Source organism: Panthera tigris, chromosome B3, assembly GCF_018350195.1.
Source record: "Panthera tigris isolate Pti1 chromosome B3, P.tigris_Pti1_mat1.1, whole genome shotgun sequence".
In the NCBI taxonomy this organism is placed as follows: Eukaryota; Metazoa; Chordata; class Mammalia; order Carnivora; family Felidae; genus Panthera; species Panthera tigris.
Window position 1 is genome coordinate 68,800,551 of NC_056665.1, and position 18,065 is coordinate 68,818,615.

General features: G+C 44.0%; 1 protein-coding gene across 1 annotated transcript in view; it reads left to right on the plus strand.

Annotated features, from left to right (window-relative positions):
• Positions 1-18,065, plus strand: part of RYR3 (ryanodine receptor 3) — a 524,192-nt gene that overhangs the window by 345,472 nt on the left and 160,655 nt on the right. The window contains exons 35-39 of the mRNA XM_042989263.1: positions 1,464-2,259; positions 4,365-4,560; positions 4,982-4,986; positions 9,971-10,073; positions 11,655-11,792. Of these exons, the coding sequence (XP_042845197.1) occupies positions 1,464-2,259; positions 4,365-4,560; positions 4,982-4,986; positions 9,971-10,073; positions 11,655-11,792 (1,238 nt within the window). The remainder of the gene's footprint in view (positions 1-1,463; positions 2,260-4,364; positions 4,561-4,981; positions 4,987-9,970; positions 10,074-11,654; positions 11,793-18,065) is intronic.

The following is an 18,065-nucleotide window of genomic DNA, read 5'->3' on the forward strand; positions in this document are numbered from 1 at the left end:
CCAGAGGACTGCAGGGAGAAATAAATGGAATTGTGTAGGTGAATCTACACTAGCATAGTTTCTTTTTTTTTTTTTTAATTTTTTTTTAACATTTATTTATTTTTGAGACAGAGACAGAGCATGAACGGGGGAGAGGCAGAGAGAGAGGGAGACAGAGAATCGGAAGCAGGCTCCAGGCTCTGAGCCATCGGCCCAGAGCCCGACGTGGGGCTCGAACTCACGGACCGTGAGATCGTGACCTCAGCTGAAGTCAGACGCTTAACCGACTGAGCCACCCAGGCGCCCCTACACTAGCATAGTTTCTATATGTAGAAAGAAAGAAATTTTATCATTAGCCTATTATCACCCCTTGATCTGTTGGACTAAAAACATACAGTAATGGGGGAGCAGGGGGAAGGATTTGATAGCTGCACAGCTCCCATTTAGGTATTCTGCTGGGTCATGGACAGCGGCAAGACAGGCTGGTATAGGGAAGGAGCAAGAAACAAATAGGAGTCCAGCCAAGTACGCCAATTGCAAAGGATCCTCAGATCCATGGTGAGGAGCAAGACAAAACAGAAAATCTAAGCCAGGATCAGAGGCTGTGCCCTGAGCCACGCCCCCCCCAAAAAATGAGGGAGCAAGACAGACTTGTAAATGGGCTTCTAAAGTCAGGAAGGAGAAAGTGAATTGATTTTGCCAACTGAACTCAAATTGGAAAGTGTTTTCTCTCGGGACAAGAGTGCATGTGTGTTTGTTTTCAGGGGAGGGAAGGCCCTGTGGATGACGGTAGATTTGGAGATTATACAGATGATGTGGGTGGTGGATTGACAGAGGGCTTCGGCTACATTTTTTTTTTCTGATTTTTTTTAATGTTTATTCATTCTTGAAAGACAGAGACAGAGCACAAGCGGGTGTGGGACAGAGAGAGAGGGAGACACAGAATCCAAACCAGGCTCCAGGCTCTGAACTGTCAGCACAGAGCCCAGCGAGGGGCTCAAACTTATGAACCGTGAGATCATGACCTGAGCCAAAGTCAGATGCTTAACTAACTGAGCCACCCAGGTGCCCCTTCAGCTATGCCTGAGGCTCTTGTATTGGGGAGCAGAGGATCCCCTTCTACCCACAAATAAGAGGACCAAGTCACCTCTGTCACACACCTGAATGTTTTTCAGTTTTCCATTTGGGAGGGTTTTCCTTAATAAGGAGCACTTTCATATTTGGGAATCCATGTCTTTAAGTCTTTCAGACTTTTGAGACTCGTTGAGTTAGGGAGGATTATCAGGAACTGGGATAAGGACCAGAACTGAGAGAGGAATGATAACCTGTACGGGAGAAGGGAGCAGAGGCTCCTTCATCCTTCTATGCCCTCTGCCCTCATTGAGTTGGGTGCAATCCCTGGGGATTCAAAGAGAAGAACTCTGCTGAGCTCTGGCGTATTCTTTTCCAACCATGGAGTGGTTGATGGCTTGTCCTATCCGCAGGTGTGTGGATGTCCTGGAGCTCTGTGAGCAGGAGGACCTGATGCAGTTCCATTACCACACGCTGCGACTCTACAGTGCAGTGTGCGCCCTGGGAAACAGCCGCGTGGCCTACGCCCTATGTGGCCACGTGGATCTCTCCCAGCTGTTCTACGCCATTGACAACAAGTACCTCCCTGGCCTCCTTCGTTCTGGTTTCTATGACCTGCTCATCAGCATCCATCTGGCCAATGCTAAGGAGAGGAAGCTAATGATGAAGAATGAGTACATCATCCCCATCACCAGCACCACCAGAAAAATCCGCCTGTATCCAGATGAGTCCAAGAGGCACGGGCTGCCTGGGGTGGGCCTGAGAACGTGCCTCAAGCCAGGGTTCAGGTTCTCCACCCCTTGCTTTGTCGTGACCAGTGAGGAGCACCAGAAGCAGAGCCCTGAGATCCCCTTGGAGATTCTCAAGACGAAGGCACTGAGCATGCTGACGGAGGCAGTGCAGCACAGCGGGGCTCACATCCGGGACCCTGTCGGTGGGTCTGTAGAGTTCCAGTTTGTGCCTGTGCTGAAACTCATCGGGACCCTGCTGGTCATGGGGGTGTTTGATGACGATGACGTCAGGCAGATCCTCCTCCTGATCGATCCCTCTGTGTTTGGGGAGCACAGTGGGGAGACTGAGAACAGAGCAGAGAAGGAGGAAGTGACCCAGGTGGAAGAGAAGGCAGTGGAGGCCGGAGAAAAGGCCGGCAAGGAGGCTCCAGTCAAAGGCTTACTGCAGACCCGACTGCCAGAGTCCGTCAAGCTGCAGGTAACTCAGGGCAGCAAAGATCCTGCCTTTGCAAAGTGCGGGGGGAGGGTGACAGTGCAGCCTGGAGCTAAGGCTGGGACTGAGGGTGCTGGCCTAAACCTGGAGTGTAGTGGAAATACAGACAGAGAGCATTCACTGCTCATGATTTTCTCTGGCATGAAATGTACTCCCAAAGTCAAGAGAAAAGTGCTAACCCTTATCAATAAGGCACGTGCCTTAGAATTGTTTTTACGGAACTAGTGATGGATTGGCCCTCATCTTACCTCTTACCCTTTGGGACTAAATGGCTGCTCTGTGAGCCCCTGTCGGGAAAGGAGGAGGAAGAGCCTTTGGCTGTGGAAAAGACCACACTGGTTCATACGGTGGCCATGCTCATCACTTGGGCTCATTTGTTGCCATGTACTGATCACCAAGCCTGTGTAGACGTGCTGTCCTGGCATGCAAACAAACTGCCGTCTGAGCTGAGGAGAAGAGGCATGCTCGCTTCGAGCTGCCCCCTTGGCATCACCTAGGAAGCCGCAACGTTTCCTAAGACATAGTCTTACCAGAGGGAAGCTGGCAGCAGCGATACGCTGAAGATGATGACTATTGTCTTCTGGGCACTGAGAAAAGAGAAATGAAAGTGGACAGAGCAGTACAGTCTGTTCCACAAAGGCAGCCTGGCTCGGGCATCCCTCGACCACATAGCAGCTCTACAGGCTTGCCAAGTCAGTAGCCTCCCAAAGCCTTCGCTTCACAATATGTAAAATGTGGATGATAATTGAATAAAACGTAATATTCACTTTTATCATTAAAATACGGTATGAAATATATTTTATCATAAACCGTGTTAGAATCTCCAAATGAAGCTCTCTTACCTAATGTGGTGGGATTGGTAGCTGTCAGTTCATCAAAATGTTGTATGTAGAGGAGATACGTAACAAATTTTACATAGATACCTTAAACATTTTTATTAAAACATGAATGTGCTCTTCGGATGTGGAGCTGAGACTTTTTCTTCCATGTGAGTCCCTGCTTGGCATGTAGAGTCCTTTCTTTTGCATAAATGACACCTGTCACATACAGTGTGATGTGCCTGATGGCCAGTTTTGGGGGTATCTTGAAGATAGACTGTGGATTTAGAGGTAATTGGAAAGCAACCTGAGTGCAGAACACTTGTAGATTTTAATGATTTTCCCCCAATTTTTTGTAGTTGTCTAACTCACACCCAACTTTGAGTATTTTTTTTAAAAAAACAACTAGCCTTTTGCGAATGTTCCCTAGTCTTTCAATTTAGTTTTCCTATTTCGTTGGCACATACAGCTTCTAATCAGATGTGATAACTGTAATCACAAGTGTGACGGGCATGTGCTCTGGGTCCTAGGTCACCTGCAGATACGCCAGAGACTAGCCTGCTAGGTAAGAGCACACCAGGGTCATTATTGTCTCTGCCCAGACAGACTGGAGAGTGTCTGTTAGTCATGCAAGGGGTTACGTGGAGATGGGTTCGTAGAACTTATGCCTGAATAAAAGTATCGGGAACACACTGAGGTTTGAAGGAGCAGGTCTGGCAAGTGGCTAACACAGAGTCGGGTGATTAGAGCTCAATAAGTTCTGGCTGCTGTTTTTCTTATTAGCGAAAAGTGCAAGTAGTGATAAGATCAAGACTAGTAACAGTCCGAAAGAACTGGTGGCAGACAAAGCAGTTCCAACAAACAAACAAGAAAGAAAGAGAGGGGAACAGAAGTCTCTGGTTCCCATCATCTGGAGCCAGAAGATGTCAGGAAGGAACCAGAGCTCTCCCATGCAGTTGAGTGCTGGTTTCCATGGGGAGCTTAGAGCCAGGGAAGAATTCTCTTAGGAATGCCGTTGTCACACGGGCAGGTTTATTCTCTTTGGTGAGCTTGTTTTCATGTTGTTCTCCTGTCCTTAGGATAAAGGGCTGGTGGCTGGGTTCAAACTGACTTGGATCCAAGTAACGGCTCTGTGGTCACTGTGTGACATTGGGCAAGTCACTTAGAGCGCCTAAGTCTTAGTGTTAGCCTCTGTAAAATGGGGATACTAGCTGCTTCACCAATGTCTATTAAGTGTTGTTAAATGAGCATAAATATACGCTCTGGTTGCAGATGTGTGAGCTCCTCAGCTATCTCTGTGACTGTGAGCTGCAGCATCGAGTGGAGGCCATTGTGGCATTTGGCGACATTTATGTCTCTAAGCTCCAGGCAAATCAGAAGTTCCGCTACAACGAGCTCATGCAGGCTTTGAACATGTCTGCAGCCCTGACTGCCCGGAAAACCAGGGAGTTCCGCTCACCCCCCAGGAGCAGGTGAGAAACTCTTCCTGAGCCTCCATGCCAGTGGGGTGAACTTGAACCTTACAGAGCAGGGCCCGTGAAACCTTTATGTGCCTGGGGCACCCGTGAGAGGTGTGGGCCATTCAGTGACCCAGCACAGTGCCAGGGGACAGGCCTGGTCTGATGCTAATGGCAGCGAGGAGTATCTGCCAATCATCTCAGATGGGAAAATAACCCATCCAGAAGTGCACACGGGGCGGGGCTTCCTCTCCTCCCTTGCTTGCTCCTACCGGTGCCCTGTCACTGAGTCAAAGACCAGATCACTGTCACGACCCAGCTTCCACACCAGCAAGGATCCACCATTAGAAGAATGTCTGTCCACTCCTTGCAGAAGTCACTCCTTTGTATTAGAGATCAAGAGAGCATGGTCGACGTTTCCTGACTTACAAGAGCAGGTGCACAGGCTTCCTTGGCTAAGTGCCCGAAGCCCCTTACCCTGTGACCAAGACCCTCACAAAGCCTCCCAGCCCCCAGAAGCGAGGAAAACAGGGCTGGGCAAGTGAGGTCCCTTCTGTGAGGGATTGTCTTCATTTTTTGTACAGTACCCCCACCTTGCAGTCAGCCTTGCCCATATGGGAAGACTGCTTTGAAAAGACTCAAAATCCCGGTGAGTAACTGGCAGATAGGGGCGGGACACCTTGCAGAACATAGTTGGCATTTGTCCCCCTGTTCCCATGTACATCCTGCAGGCAGCTTGGCCACAGCTCCCTAAGTGTTCAAAACAGACAATCTTTCAGTGAAGAAATTTGCTTTCTGTCTCTGAAACCAGATCTTTGCATCTTCTCTATATTTAATAAGCAGTCTATCCATAAACTGTTGTCAGGTATAATTACCACCATTTGATATTAATGGTACAACTTGGTCCAATTACTTTCCTAACCTATTTGGTAGAACATAGATATTTATATTGACTTAAAAGTGAACCACATATCTTGGCTTTTAAAAGATTCACTTGAATGATGCTGGCCTTGTAAAGACTAGGCAAAGTTTATCATCGCTTTGCTGGAGGCAAACTGAGAAGGCCCTTTGAATTGATGGGAGGAGGTAATTCATACCATACTGAGGGAAGCGCAGTGAGCCTGGATTACTCTTAAAGGCTTTCCAAATGTTGTCAGGCTGCTTTTGGACTGGCAACCTGTGCAAACATTTCCCAATTCGTTGGGCAGATGCTGACTCCTATTTGTGAATAATGGGCAGGAAGAACAATGTGATGCATGGCTCCTTTTCTGGCTCCCCCTTCTCTCGCTGTGTGGCCTTAGGCAATTGCCTTTCTGTGTCTCCCTTGCTTCAGCTGCAAAATGAGGATGTTTGTATGTCCCTCCCTCCCTTCTAGGGAGGACCCCAGGAGATAATTTTTTAGATTGCTTAGTGGGATACTGTCATATGGTAAACATTCTGTAAGTGGAATCATTAGTTTCAGTGTTGGAAGGTTCTTTTGCCTTCTGCCAGTGACCTGGTGAGTAGAGTTTATGTATGTTTTCTGAGACATCTGCTTAACCTAGCTAGACCTGCACTGTTTATCTAACACTGTCCTCATGGACACAGCTACTGATCCTATCCTGGCTCCTGGAAGGGCCATGCTGGCTCCTACGTCACCTGCTACCTCCTTACCTTCTCTTCTGCTGTCCCCAGGGCCTGCTATCACTTCCTCCTTTAGCCCTCTCAGTACTCCTCTGGGCAATCATTTCAGACTGGTTTCAGATGGAACTTGAGAAATTCTTCCCTAATGTGTTAGACTAAATGATTCTTGAGTGGATATTAGAATCACCAGAAAGGCTTAATAAAACAGACTGGTGATCTGGGGCTTCTAATTCAGTAGCTGTAGTGTGAGGCCCAGTAATTTTTACTTTTAGCAAGTTTCCAGGTAATACTGATGATGTTGGTCTAGGAATGAAATGAAAGAAAAGACACTAATTCCTATCAAATTCAGCTGTCTCACCTACCACCCCTCACAGAATGTTCATTTCTAGAAGGAACCGACCAATAGAGCTCTCTAAATAATTCAAAATTGAGTATGGACAAAGGAGGATTCAGATCAATTTCAGGGGATAGCAATGCAAAATCACGTGGAAAATTGGGTGTATAAGAATTAGAATTTTAAAACAATGATACGATTATCTCATCCTTCTGTAACCTTTGAGGAGAAAGTAAAGGTTTTCAGCCTTGTATCTATATATGATCAGAGATATGAAAAAAACATATACTTGGGGGATGTAACCAAGTACAAAAGTAGGTAAAACTAAGATTAGTCCAGTGGTCATTGGCATATTAGCCAGGCACAGTCAGTAAGCCTTTGACTTTAAAAAGGGCATCATTGGGGCGCCTGGGTGGCTCAGTCGGTTGAGTGGCCGACTTCGGCTCAGGTCATGATCTCGTGGTCCGTGAGTTCGAGCCCCGCGTCAGTCTCTGTGCTGAGAGCTCAGAGCCTGGAGCCTGTTTCAGATTCTGTGTCTCCCTCTCTCTGACCCTCCCCTGTTCATGCTCTGTCTCTCCCTGTCTCAAAAATAAATAAAACGTTAAATAAATAAATCAATAAATAAAAATAAAAAGGGCATCATTGGGGTACCTGGGTAGCTCATTTGGTTAGGCTACCAACTCTTGATTTTTCCTCAGGTCATGGTCTCGTGGTTCCTGAGTTTGAGCCCTACCACATTGGGCTTTGCACTGACACTATGGAACCTGCTTGGGCTTGGGAGTCTCTGTGTCTCTCTCTCTATCTCTGTCTCTCTCTCCCTCCCTCTCTCTCTCCCCTCCTCCCTCTCCCCTTCTGCCCCTCCTTGCCTCTCTCTCAAAATGAGTAAACTTAAAAGATAAACAGGCAAGTAGTAGGTAGGTAAAAAAGGCATCATTAAAGGGTATGCCCTGTGCAGCAGAAAGTTCAGCTCACTCCACTTTTTTTTTTAATGTTTATTTATTTTTGAGAGAGAGAGTGTAAGCAGAGGAGGGGCAGAGAGAGAAGGAGATCCAGAATCTGAAGCAGGCTCCAGGGTCTGACCTGTATACACAGAGCCCAATGTGGGGCTCGAACTCAGAACAGTGAGATCATGACCTGAGCCAAAGTCAGACAGGAAACTGACTGAGCCACCTAGGTGCCCCACTCCTCTTTTGGTTTTCTGACCTGCCGGCTGGTGGGCCACTGCTTCCCAAGTATTCCACCTACAGCAAGATCTTTCAGCAAAGAATTCAATTTTCTGACTCTGAAACTAGATCCTCAGATCTTGTTTTTATTTCATAAACAACCTATCAATCTATGTTGATGTAACTACCATAATTTAACATTGGGGAACAACCACAAAAATTACTTTCCTAACCTATTTTATGGATATTATTTTATTACAGGCAACACTTCCACCAACTTCCAAAAAAACTGTTTGCAGTAGAAGCTTTAAATAAGCGTCTTCCTACCAACATTAAACACGGTTTTTCCGTGGTTTAATAAAAGAGATGGTGACGTTTTTTAATGTAGAAATTCTAAGCAGAAGGAGAAAGTATCTTTGCCTGGTGTTCAGGTTACGCTGCCTGAGGCAAGCAAAGTGGAGAACATCACCCCTAGTTATTGTTTCAGTCCCTCCCAATATTCACTGCCTTGGGGTCGTGGGTCTTTGGAAAGAATTGAGACATCCTGGTATCTGACCAGGAAATGAATGACCACATCCTTACCAACGTTTCATTAATCTCTGATAGCATTTCTTTGAATTGTTAATGCTGCCGAGCACATACTAATGCTGACTTTGCCAGCAACAACAGAAATAGCACATTTTCTCATACTGTGTCACAATGAGTATCATACCTTGAAATATCATTTACTTCATCACTACTTCAAGATCACAGTGGATATGAGACTGCCACTAGATCTTTTTGTCCAATAGGTTAATAAACAAGTACATGTTACTATATCACAGATTTCTTTTTTATGGTTTTTGATAACTAAATTTCAATATAATGGTTTCTGTATGTAATTTTCTATATTTTATGTTACGTATTCAAAATACTAATTTAAGCAGTAATCGGGTGGGTTTTAACAGACTGTCAGAGTGGTCCATGGCATTAAAACAGTTAAGACTCCCTGAGACAAAACTAAAGGAAAAGATGAGTGTTTAACTACCTGTTAAAACCTGCATGTCAAAAAAAAATTTTTTTTGTAGGTAAAGTTAAAAGCTCACTAAAACCTGGGAAATATATTTAGAGAACATGTTACAAAGAGTTAATAGTCTAGGGATGTGCAAAATACTGATTAATTTTTTTTTAACGTTTGTTCAGTTGTGAGAGACAGTGATAGAGTGTGAGCACGGGAGGGGCAGAGAGAGAGGGAGATAGAGAATCTGAAGCAGGCTCCAGGATGTGAGCTGTCAGCACAGAGCCTGACGCTGGGCTCAAACTCACAAACCGTGAGATCATGATCTGAGCCAAAGTCAGCAGCTTACCGGACTAAGCCACCCAGGCACCTCCTGATTAATTTTTAAAAAGAAAATTACCCAACAGAAAAAGGGAGAAAGAACATGAATGGGAAATTTATAAAATATTGAAATGAAAATGGTTCTTATGTGTGGAAAAACAAAATTCAACCTCACCAATTAAATGCAAATTAAAGCAACAGGGATGTGACATTTTTTACCCATTAAATTGGAAAATATTTGAAAATGTGTTAACTCTCATTACTGTAATGGAGATGGCAAAGTAATACACACTCTTGAATAAATTTGGTTAAAATGCAAATTGTTGTAAGCCTTCTGGAGGGTGATTTGGCAATTCCTATCGAAAGCCATTAAAATGTGCAAACCTTTTGATCCAGTCATGTTGCTTCTAGGAGTTTATCCTTAAAAAAAAAAAAAAAAAAAGATCAGAGATGTGAACAAAAATTAGTTATAAGGAAATTCCAACAAACTTTATTTATTTATTTATAAGAACAAAAAAATGGAAACAATTTAAATATTTCTTAACAGGTCATTAATTTTACACCAATTGCTATTCATCTTATGATGAAATGCAATGTACCTGTTAACAATCAATAAAAAAAGAAAATGCTCAAGATAAATTGTTAAGTGGGAAATCTGACCTCAGAAATGTTTATCTAGAGTATGCATGCTCTCAGTCTATATACATAAAGCCTGGAAGTTATGAACTAAGTATCATTAAATATGGTTATCTTTGGGTAGTGGGATCACAGTAAGTTTTCTTTAGGTATTTCCAAATTTTGTGCAGTTAATAAATTACCATTATAATCAGAGAAAAGGTGAAAGCTACTTTTAAACATGGTCATCTTTACAAAAAAGTTTGAGGTAGATAAAATATGCAAGGAATGTTTGGTGTCTAAGGCAGGATCTGAGTTCTTTGGCCAACACCGAGAACCACTTACCCATTCTTCTTTGTCCCTCAAAGATCAACATGCTTCTTAACTTTCAACTGGGAGAGAATTGCCCCTGCCCAGAAGAGATCCGAGAGGAGCTATATGACTTCCATGAGGACCTTCTCATTCACTGTGGTGAGCTTCTGAGATGAAAGCTTTATCAAAGACAAGTCTGTTCCCTATTCCTTCATTAGAAGCTAGTGGGGGTTGGGAAGACAGTTTTGTATTTAAAAGTGCGGTTGACCCTTTTTTAATATTATTTTTGCTTCCCTTCCCTTATGTTCATCTGTTTTGTATCTTAAATTCCACATGTGAGTGAAGTCATATGATGTTTGTCTTCCTCTGACTAATTTTGCTTAGCATAATGCCCTCTAGTTCCATCCGCGTTGTTGCAAATGGCAAGATTTCATTCTTTTTGATTGTTGAGTAATAGGGGTTTGAGCTATGTGAGTCCATTTGTAATGCGGGATTTTGTTTCCATAAATAGAGTGCAGTACTTGAAGTGTATTTTCTCTTCCTTATGATTTTCTTAATAATATTTTCTTTCTGTGGTTTAATTTATTATAAGAATATATGATACATATCACATTTAAAAATGCGTGTTAGTTGACTGTTTATGTTATCAGTAAGGCTTCCCATCAGGAGTATGCTATTCATAGTTAAGTTGTAGAGGGTCAGAGTTATATGTGGATTTTCTACTGTGTGGGTGAATGGTGCCCCTAACCCCTGCATTGTTCGAGGGTTAACTGTACAATTCTAACTGCTCAAGAAATGATTCTGCCTGGACTACTGGGGTCAGAGAAGATACAGAAAATAATTCTGGCATATATGCCATATCCATATATGGTGGAAACTCCTTCTACCAAGAAGAAATTTTGTTGAAATAGAAGAGAGTGAACAGGGTCTCTGAAGAAGGAAAATAACTGATAACTTGTGTAAACTTCACCCAGTTTACTTAGATGGTTGGACTCTGCTCCCAGGTGAACCAAGATTCTGATCTCCTTTGCTTCTTATCTTTTGCAGTGATATAAATATGATAACGTATGCCCTTAACAATTCTAAACCACAGTCCCTACTTTAATACATAACTATTTTAAATAACAATTGTAAGCCTGCAGTCCCTCCTTTGATACGTAACTGCTGATTTTAAATTGTTCTCAGCATTTGTGCTGCTTGTACATGGATGGATTGAATAATATATGGAAAATAAGTGGTATTTGCATAGGAAATGACTCAATGTTAACTCTTTCTAGATGCTTTAGAGCCCTTTTAGGGTACAGGTTAGAATAAGTTAAATTTAGGGGCACCTGGGTAGCTCAGTCAATTAAAGCATCCAGCTAACTCTTGGTTTTGACTCAGGTCATAAACTCATGGTTCATGGGATTAAGCCCTGCATCAGTCTCCGTGCTGACAGCACAGAGCCAGCTTGTTCCTTCTCTCTCTCTCTCTCTCTCAAAATAAATAAATAAACTTCAAAAAAAAAAAAAGAGTTGATTTTAGGGTTTGAAATTACTTGGTGTTTTTCTATGTAAGGTATTATCTTTTTAAAATACTTTCCCAAAAGACATCCTGTAGGTAAATAATTATGGGAGGCTGCCTATAGCATCTTGAGAAAGTTCCAGAAGGGTAGGAAGCAGAGATTTATGTTCTTTCAATCTTACGGTGGTTATTTTTATGTACTGTTCAAGATTTTCACTCTGTTCTGTGACTTGATAGGTGTTCCCCTGGAGGAGGAAGAAGAGGAGGAGGAAGACACATCCTGGGCTGGGAAACTCCGTGCCTTGGTGTATAAAATCAAAGGCCCTCCCAAGCCTGCAAAGGAACAGCCAACAGAGGAGGAAGAGAGATGCCCTAGTAAGTGACCATGCCTTTCAATCCTCCTGACACAGTGCTCTTCTTTGACATAATGAAGAGAATTGGCTTTCTGACAAATGCTGTGTAAGAGGTGGACTGTCTAAGCTTCAAAGGAGACATCTGGGCATTCTTTTATAATTGGTGGTGGTTACTGTGTATTTGGAGCTATGCTTTTCTAATTTAAAGACCTTACTTTCAGAGCCTTTTGAAACCTGAGGGATCTGTTACTTTGGCTCTGCTCTTGTCTGTCTGCTTAAAAATGCCTATAAACAGATTTCTGTTCTTTCTTTTAGGTTTCCATGGTCTCCGTCCTTCAATCATTGTTGTTTCAATCATTTGCAATGTTTCCTTAGAATTGCAAATTGCCCCAGTGAGGAAAAATAATAATATGAGGGGAGTAAAGGAAATAGGATGTGGGCTTTGGGGGTTGTTTTTGGAGTTTTGGCAATGATTGTCATAATGTAGCATCCTAGAGGACTTTGACCTTCCATTTTTCAACAATCCCAAACCTTGTCCAAATTCATTTCTCTAAGCCTTACAGTAGATGTGACTCCTACCGTTGTGACTCATGTTGAAACAAGATTATAATTTGTTCTGTAGGGAAGTGTACTGTCCATAAACCATTAACGTTTTAAGAAGAAGACTGTGTATTATATATAATCAATATGCTCTTCCATGCAAAATTCTGCAAATACTTCATTTGTCTAAAGAAGAAGGAACTTCTGAGGTTTAACATAATTGCCTTTTATCTTGTTCCTATTCCTATCCATTTTAAGTTTATTTATTTTGAGGGGGACAGAGAGCACAGGGGAGGGGCAGAGAGAGAATTCCAAGCAGGCTCTGTGCTGTCAGTGTAGAGCCCAATCCAGGGCTCAAACTCATGAACCATGAGATCATGACCTGAGCCAAAATCAAGAGTTGGATGCTTAACCGACTGAGCCACCCAGGCATCCCTATTCTTAACCATTTTAAAACATGCTTTCAAATCATAGACTAGAGCAATAGACTGTCAAGCTGTGATTGGTTTATCTGAGAACTCTACTTTGGGGTTCATACATCTTATTGCCCTTTCTATTGACCTTTCATCTTTGTCAGAATATCTCTGAAGGGAAAAAATCCTCACCATTTTTTCAGCACAAGTGTTAAAACCTCTGGAAAAGAGTATAGGATACTTGGCAGTCATACTGCCAACCCTTAATCAGTGCTCTCCATCACCATATTTCTATGGGTGGGACTTTGATAAGGGCATGCCAGCAGGATTCTAAAAGCACAAAAATGAGTTTAGATTCCCTTTGTGGTTACTGCCAAAGCAGAACTAAAAATAGGCTGAGCTGACCCATATTACCTGCTGTGAGTCTATTTTGGAAGTGGATGCTTCTAATATAATGTGTCACCACTAGGGGGTCCCACAAGGTGACCATTTCATGTGAGGTAAGTGGAGTCAGTCAGATGAAATCACTTGGCTGTGTGAAGTCTCCCTAACTCTAAGAATGGTGTCCAGGCTCCACAGATTGCTACCTCGGGACTCAGGCTGGAAGACCATATTCTGCCTGTTCTGATAGAATGTGCAAACAAGGTCGCTCCAGTGTGAGAGTTCACGTCTTCTCCTCATGCTGCTTCCCTTCCAGAAGGAGAGTTGTGAGGGGCTCGCATATTGTGTCCTAAGTGTCCTATCCTGGATTTCGAGAAATAGATATGAAGGTGGTCAAGCGTGTCTAGTTGTCACCATGTGGGTCCTCTTCCAAATGTTCCAGAGACATAAAGCCTCTCACACAGGCCTGACATATGAGGAGAAAATCTTGGGAATGGTTTAACTGCCACACCACTGAAATTGGAGACAGTGTTTCTGAATACATAGCCAGTTGCGATAAAAGGGTCAAAATACTTTCCAGTATTAGTAACTTTGTCCACGTTATTACGTGACTGTTCTTACCCTTACATTTGGTAAAATCCTGAAATTACAGAGAATAGCATGGGATAGGGAATTGACAATTCCTCAAGTACTTCACATGTTATTAGTTTATTACTGGAGGTTTTTTTTCATTCTTCTATTGTGTAGTTGATGAAAATAGGGCTCTGAAGAATGAAGGGATACTTGTTCATTCATTTACTCTTGCCACCACTCCCTGGTTCCAGAAAACTTTCCAGGTGACTGAATGTCACTGGCACAAGGTAACTCAGCTGAGTAAAGCCGTGGTTTGCTTCACATTTTCTGGCTCCGGTTCCGTGCTCTTTCCATTGTCCCGTGAAGCCTCCGACATAGCTATGGCATACCCAATGGCTTTTTAAAGCCATCATCTTTTTATCTGGTTACTGCACCTGTGCGGTAACTCATGCTTGTGACCTAGCAGAAGTCAGAATTCTAACATGCCCAAGTTGACCAAGCCAAAGATCTGCACTCGGAGGGTTCAGGGTAGGTGGTACACTTCCTCCTCTACGAGCGGTTGGTGTTGGCCAACTGACCTGCAGGAAAACCTCACTTTTTCTAGAAAAGAGGAATCAACAGGGTCCTGAGCTTCATGAGAATCCTGCTAGCTGGCTCAGAGTTCCAAGGATCTGCTTAAACTAACTCTAAGCCATATTGTTGATGAAAGCTGTTACAATCTTTATTAAAAGATCATATGATAATGAAGAAGTAAAAAAGACCCAACAGTAGCAGCCTGCCATACTAAGTCACATTTCTCTGGCATATCCTAATCCAGCAAATTCCCGAGAAAATCTTTTGCCTGTTCTGAGCCAGGGCTTCTCACACATGACAGTTTAAGCAAGGTTTCTTGAATATAAATGTGTTGCCACTGAGTTACTCCTCCAGAAGAGACCAACCTGCTGTTTCCGCTAAATTCTGAAATTAACAAAATGAAGATCACCTGTCACTTTCCTGCTCCAAGTTGGTGCGTTCCTCTCTCTCTCATTCACTGAATGCCTTCCCGAAGCATGGAGGTTTTTCCATTATCTTCTCTCTACAAAGAAAGCTGCTACTTGTGTCCACTCTTGCCCCATTACCGAACAGCCTAAGAACCCAAACCGAAATTCTCTCCTGCCTAAATGCTGCACCTTACTGAGTGCTGAGGAAGGGAAAATCCTACTGTTCACTACAAAAATAAGTCCTGGAGCCCAGCACAAATACGCAAAGTGAGATAATTCAGTGATAGATGCATCTGTGGCACTCAGGCAATATTTGTAAGCCTGTTCAGATTCTGTCCCACAAGCCTCTCCCCATGATGTACATGCACAGACACCTCCTCTGTGAAGTCTTTCTTTCAACCTCATCCTCCGTCCTTCTGCCCCAGCCATTCCATAGAACTTCTCACGGGGCCTGTATGACCTTCTGCCTTACATGGAATGTCTGTGTCCCTGTTTGTTTTCTTCACTGGGTCTTTGTGCCACATTTAATTCATTGTCACAAATCTTTCCTTTCCGACCTCCAGTGTATGTTAGTCATAGGCTCGTAAAGATGATGAAAATGAGGACCTTCTGAATGAAGGAGGAAATGGGTGTGGGCAGGAAACTCAATGTAATCATGAGTGTGGCTATGGTAGAATAAAAGTGCAGATAAAATACAGGAGGTGGCCAGAGGAGGAATTGGGAAAATGTCCATAAAGAACATAGATAAGTAGAGAAGATCAGGGACAGACATTTTTTAAAAGAATTTTTAAATGTTTGTTTGTTTTTGAGAGAGAGAGACGAGAGTGTGGACCAAGAAAGGGCAGAGAGAATGAGGGAGACACAGACTCCGAAGCAGGCTCCAGGCGCTAGCTGTCACCACAGAGCCCGACACGGGGCTCGAACCCACGAACCGTGAGGTTATGACCTGAGCCGAAGTCTAGTGCTTAACTGACTGAGCCACCCAGGTGCCCCAAGAAGGGACAGACATTTTTGATGAAAAGATCAGCTTCAGTGAAGGTCCCCACAAGAAAAGTTCAGGTCATATTCCAGGAGCAGCAACCAGTTGAGGTTGGTTGAATTCTAAAAGGAAAAGAATGGGGTAGAGGGTAGTAGAGTGGTGTTAGGACAGAGTGGCTTGAAAATCCAATCACTCAACTACAGTTAGCCTTAGAGTGTGACCTATCACTTGTATCCAGTTGCAGGGAGGGAGGGGTTAACATTTACATGGTACCCGCTGTGTCCTGAGCCTTGGGTGAAGCAGTTCTCTGTTACCTCATGTAATTCTCACAATAGGCAGTAGCTGAAGTAGATGATTTTATTCCTATTTTCTAATTGAAGAAACTGAAGAGTGAAGTTTCTTAATCTTCTTAAAACTGAAATTCCTTAATCCTAAGCAACTTTATAGGGTCACACAGTAGTGGCATAAAAGTTCAAACCATTGTCACCTGAGTCTAGTTGCCATCCATATTATTTATATAATAATATCCTGTGCCCCCCCCCGACCCCCCACCAGGCAGTGGCTATGAAAGGTCTTTGAGGACTAAATTATTCATTTACTCAACAGTAGTGAGGTACTTGGGAGCATAGGGCTCTAGACTTAGGCCACCTGGTCTTAAATTCTTGCTCTGCCACACAATCTCGATAAGACTGAGCATGTGATGGCCTCTCTGTGCCTCAGTTGTCTCATCTGTAAAACGGACACGGCACTAATACCTTACTTAGTTGACATGAAGATTAAATTAGTTAAAAATTCAAAGTATTTTTAAGTGTGACTGGCATAGAGTATGCACTTAATTTTAACTATATTTGGCATTAAAACGTTTGGGGATGCCTGGGTGGCCGGTCAGTTAAGCGTCTGACTCTTGATTTCAGCTCGGGTCATGATCTCACAGTTGGTGAGATCAAGCCCCACGTCGGGCTCTGTGCTTACAACACAGAGCCTGCTTGGGATTCTCTCTCTCTCCCTGTCTCTCTGCCCCTCCCCTGCTTCTGTGCTCACTAGCACACGCTCCCTCTCTCTCTCTCAAAAATAAATTTAAAAAATGGTAATCACTTACCATTTCTCAGGCACTGTATCACATACTAGTTAATTCTGCTTTAGCAGGATAGGAATCTAAAGGATTGCAGTGCAGGGTCACTGGAGGCATGGAGCCCATGAGATGTCATTGCAGTGCTCTAGATGAGAAGCTCCAAGGACTTGAATTAAGGATGGTGTGGTGGGTAGGATAATGGCCCCAACAATGTCCCCGTCCTAATTCCTGGAGCCTATGGATTAAATGGTAAAGGAAAATTTAGGGTGCAGACACAGTTAAGGCTGTTAATTAGCTGACCTTAAAATGAAGAAATCTCCTGGATTACTGGAGTAGACCTAAAATAATCACAAGGCATTGTGGTAGACACTTCACGTTAGCTTACCTGATTTACCCCTTGCAGCAAACAATTAGGCTCAGTGACAGCCAGGTTCCCATTTTGCATGTCAGGCAATGGAGAGCGAAGCAAAATAATTTGGACAGGGTTTCTACACCAAGTTAGAACTGGCCCAGACTGGGATCATGTTCCATGCCCAGGGCCCACACTTTTTCAGAGCACCGTGTAGGAGTGCCTGGGACGGGGCCGTGGGGGTGGCAGGACAGGGGTGGGGAGCACAGACCTTGAGGACGTGTGGTCTATAGCTCACCTCATCCTCGGTCTATTCTCCAGACTGAATACACACAGGAACTGAAATAAAAATGATTCGATTGCTTTTCTAGAAGAGTCAAGACAGAGACCTCAGGGCCCCGAGCCCTTCGCTGTCCGGTTTCCGCCCCATCTTCGTGTCAGGGATTTCCTTCCCAAACACGTGAGCAGCCGCAGCTGTTCTCTGTGCTCTTCTCCCCGGCGTCGTCATTGGTCATTTAATCTCTGGAATGTTTTTGAGAAAGTGATTATGAGACTGGTTGACTGATTCCAAAAACAACAGGCTAATTATCTCCGTATGATGGATGAGACCCCAGGGGGCAGCAGAGATGGAGTGGCAGCAGCCAGCCGCGCCGCTCAAGCCCAGTGCGCTGGCGGCTGGCGGGGCGGCCTCGGGTGCTGACAGCGTGTCCGGCTGGCTGGGGAAACGGTCCTGGGGGTGCAGCACTTTGCTTCCACGCTTGTCTCCACTCTCCCCGATGGGAGGCTCTGGCCAAAGCAGAAAACCGTTGAGGAGGGAAATTTAGAAACGGGTTTAGCAGAAATATACATCAGCCATGTGGCCATCCACGCACAGCCTTCCCTGAGAGCCACGTTCAAGGGCAGCCAGGCCAGCCTGACTTGGGGGGATTGTGGGGTTCACACCAGTTGTGCCTAGAGGCACGAGGCGCTATCTCCAGTGCTGCTCGTCCCGTGCAGCACGCCCTGCCA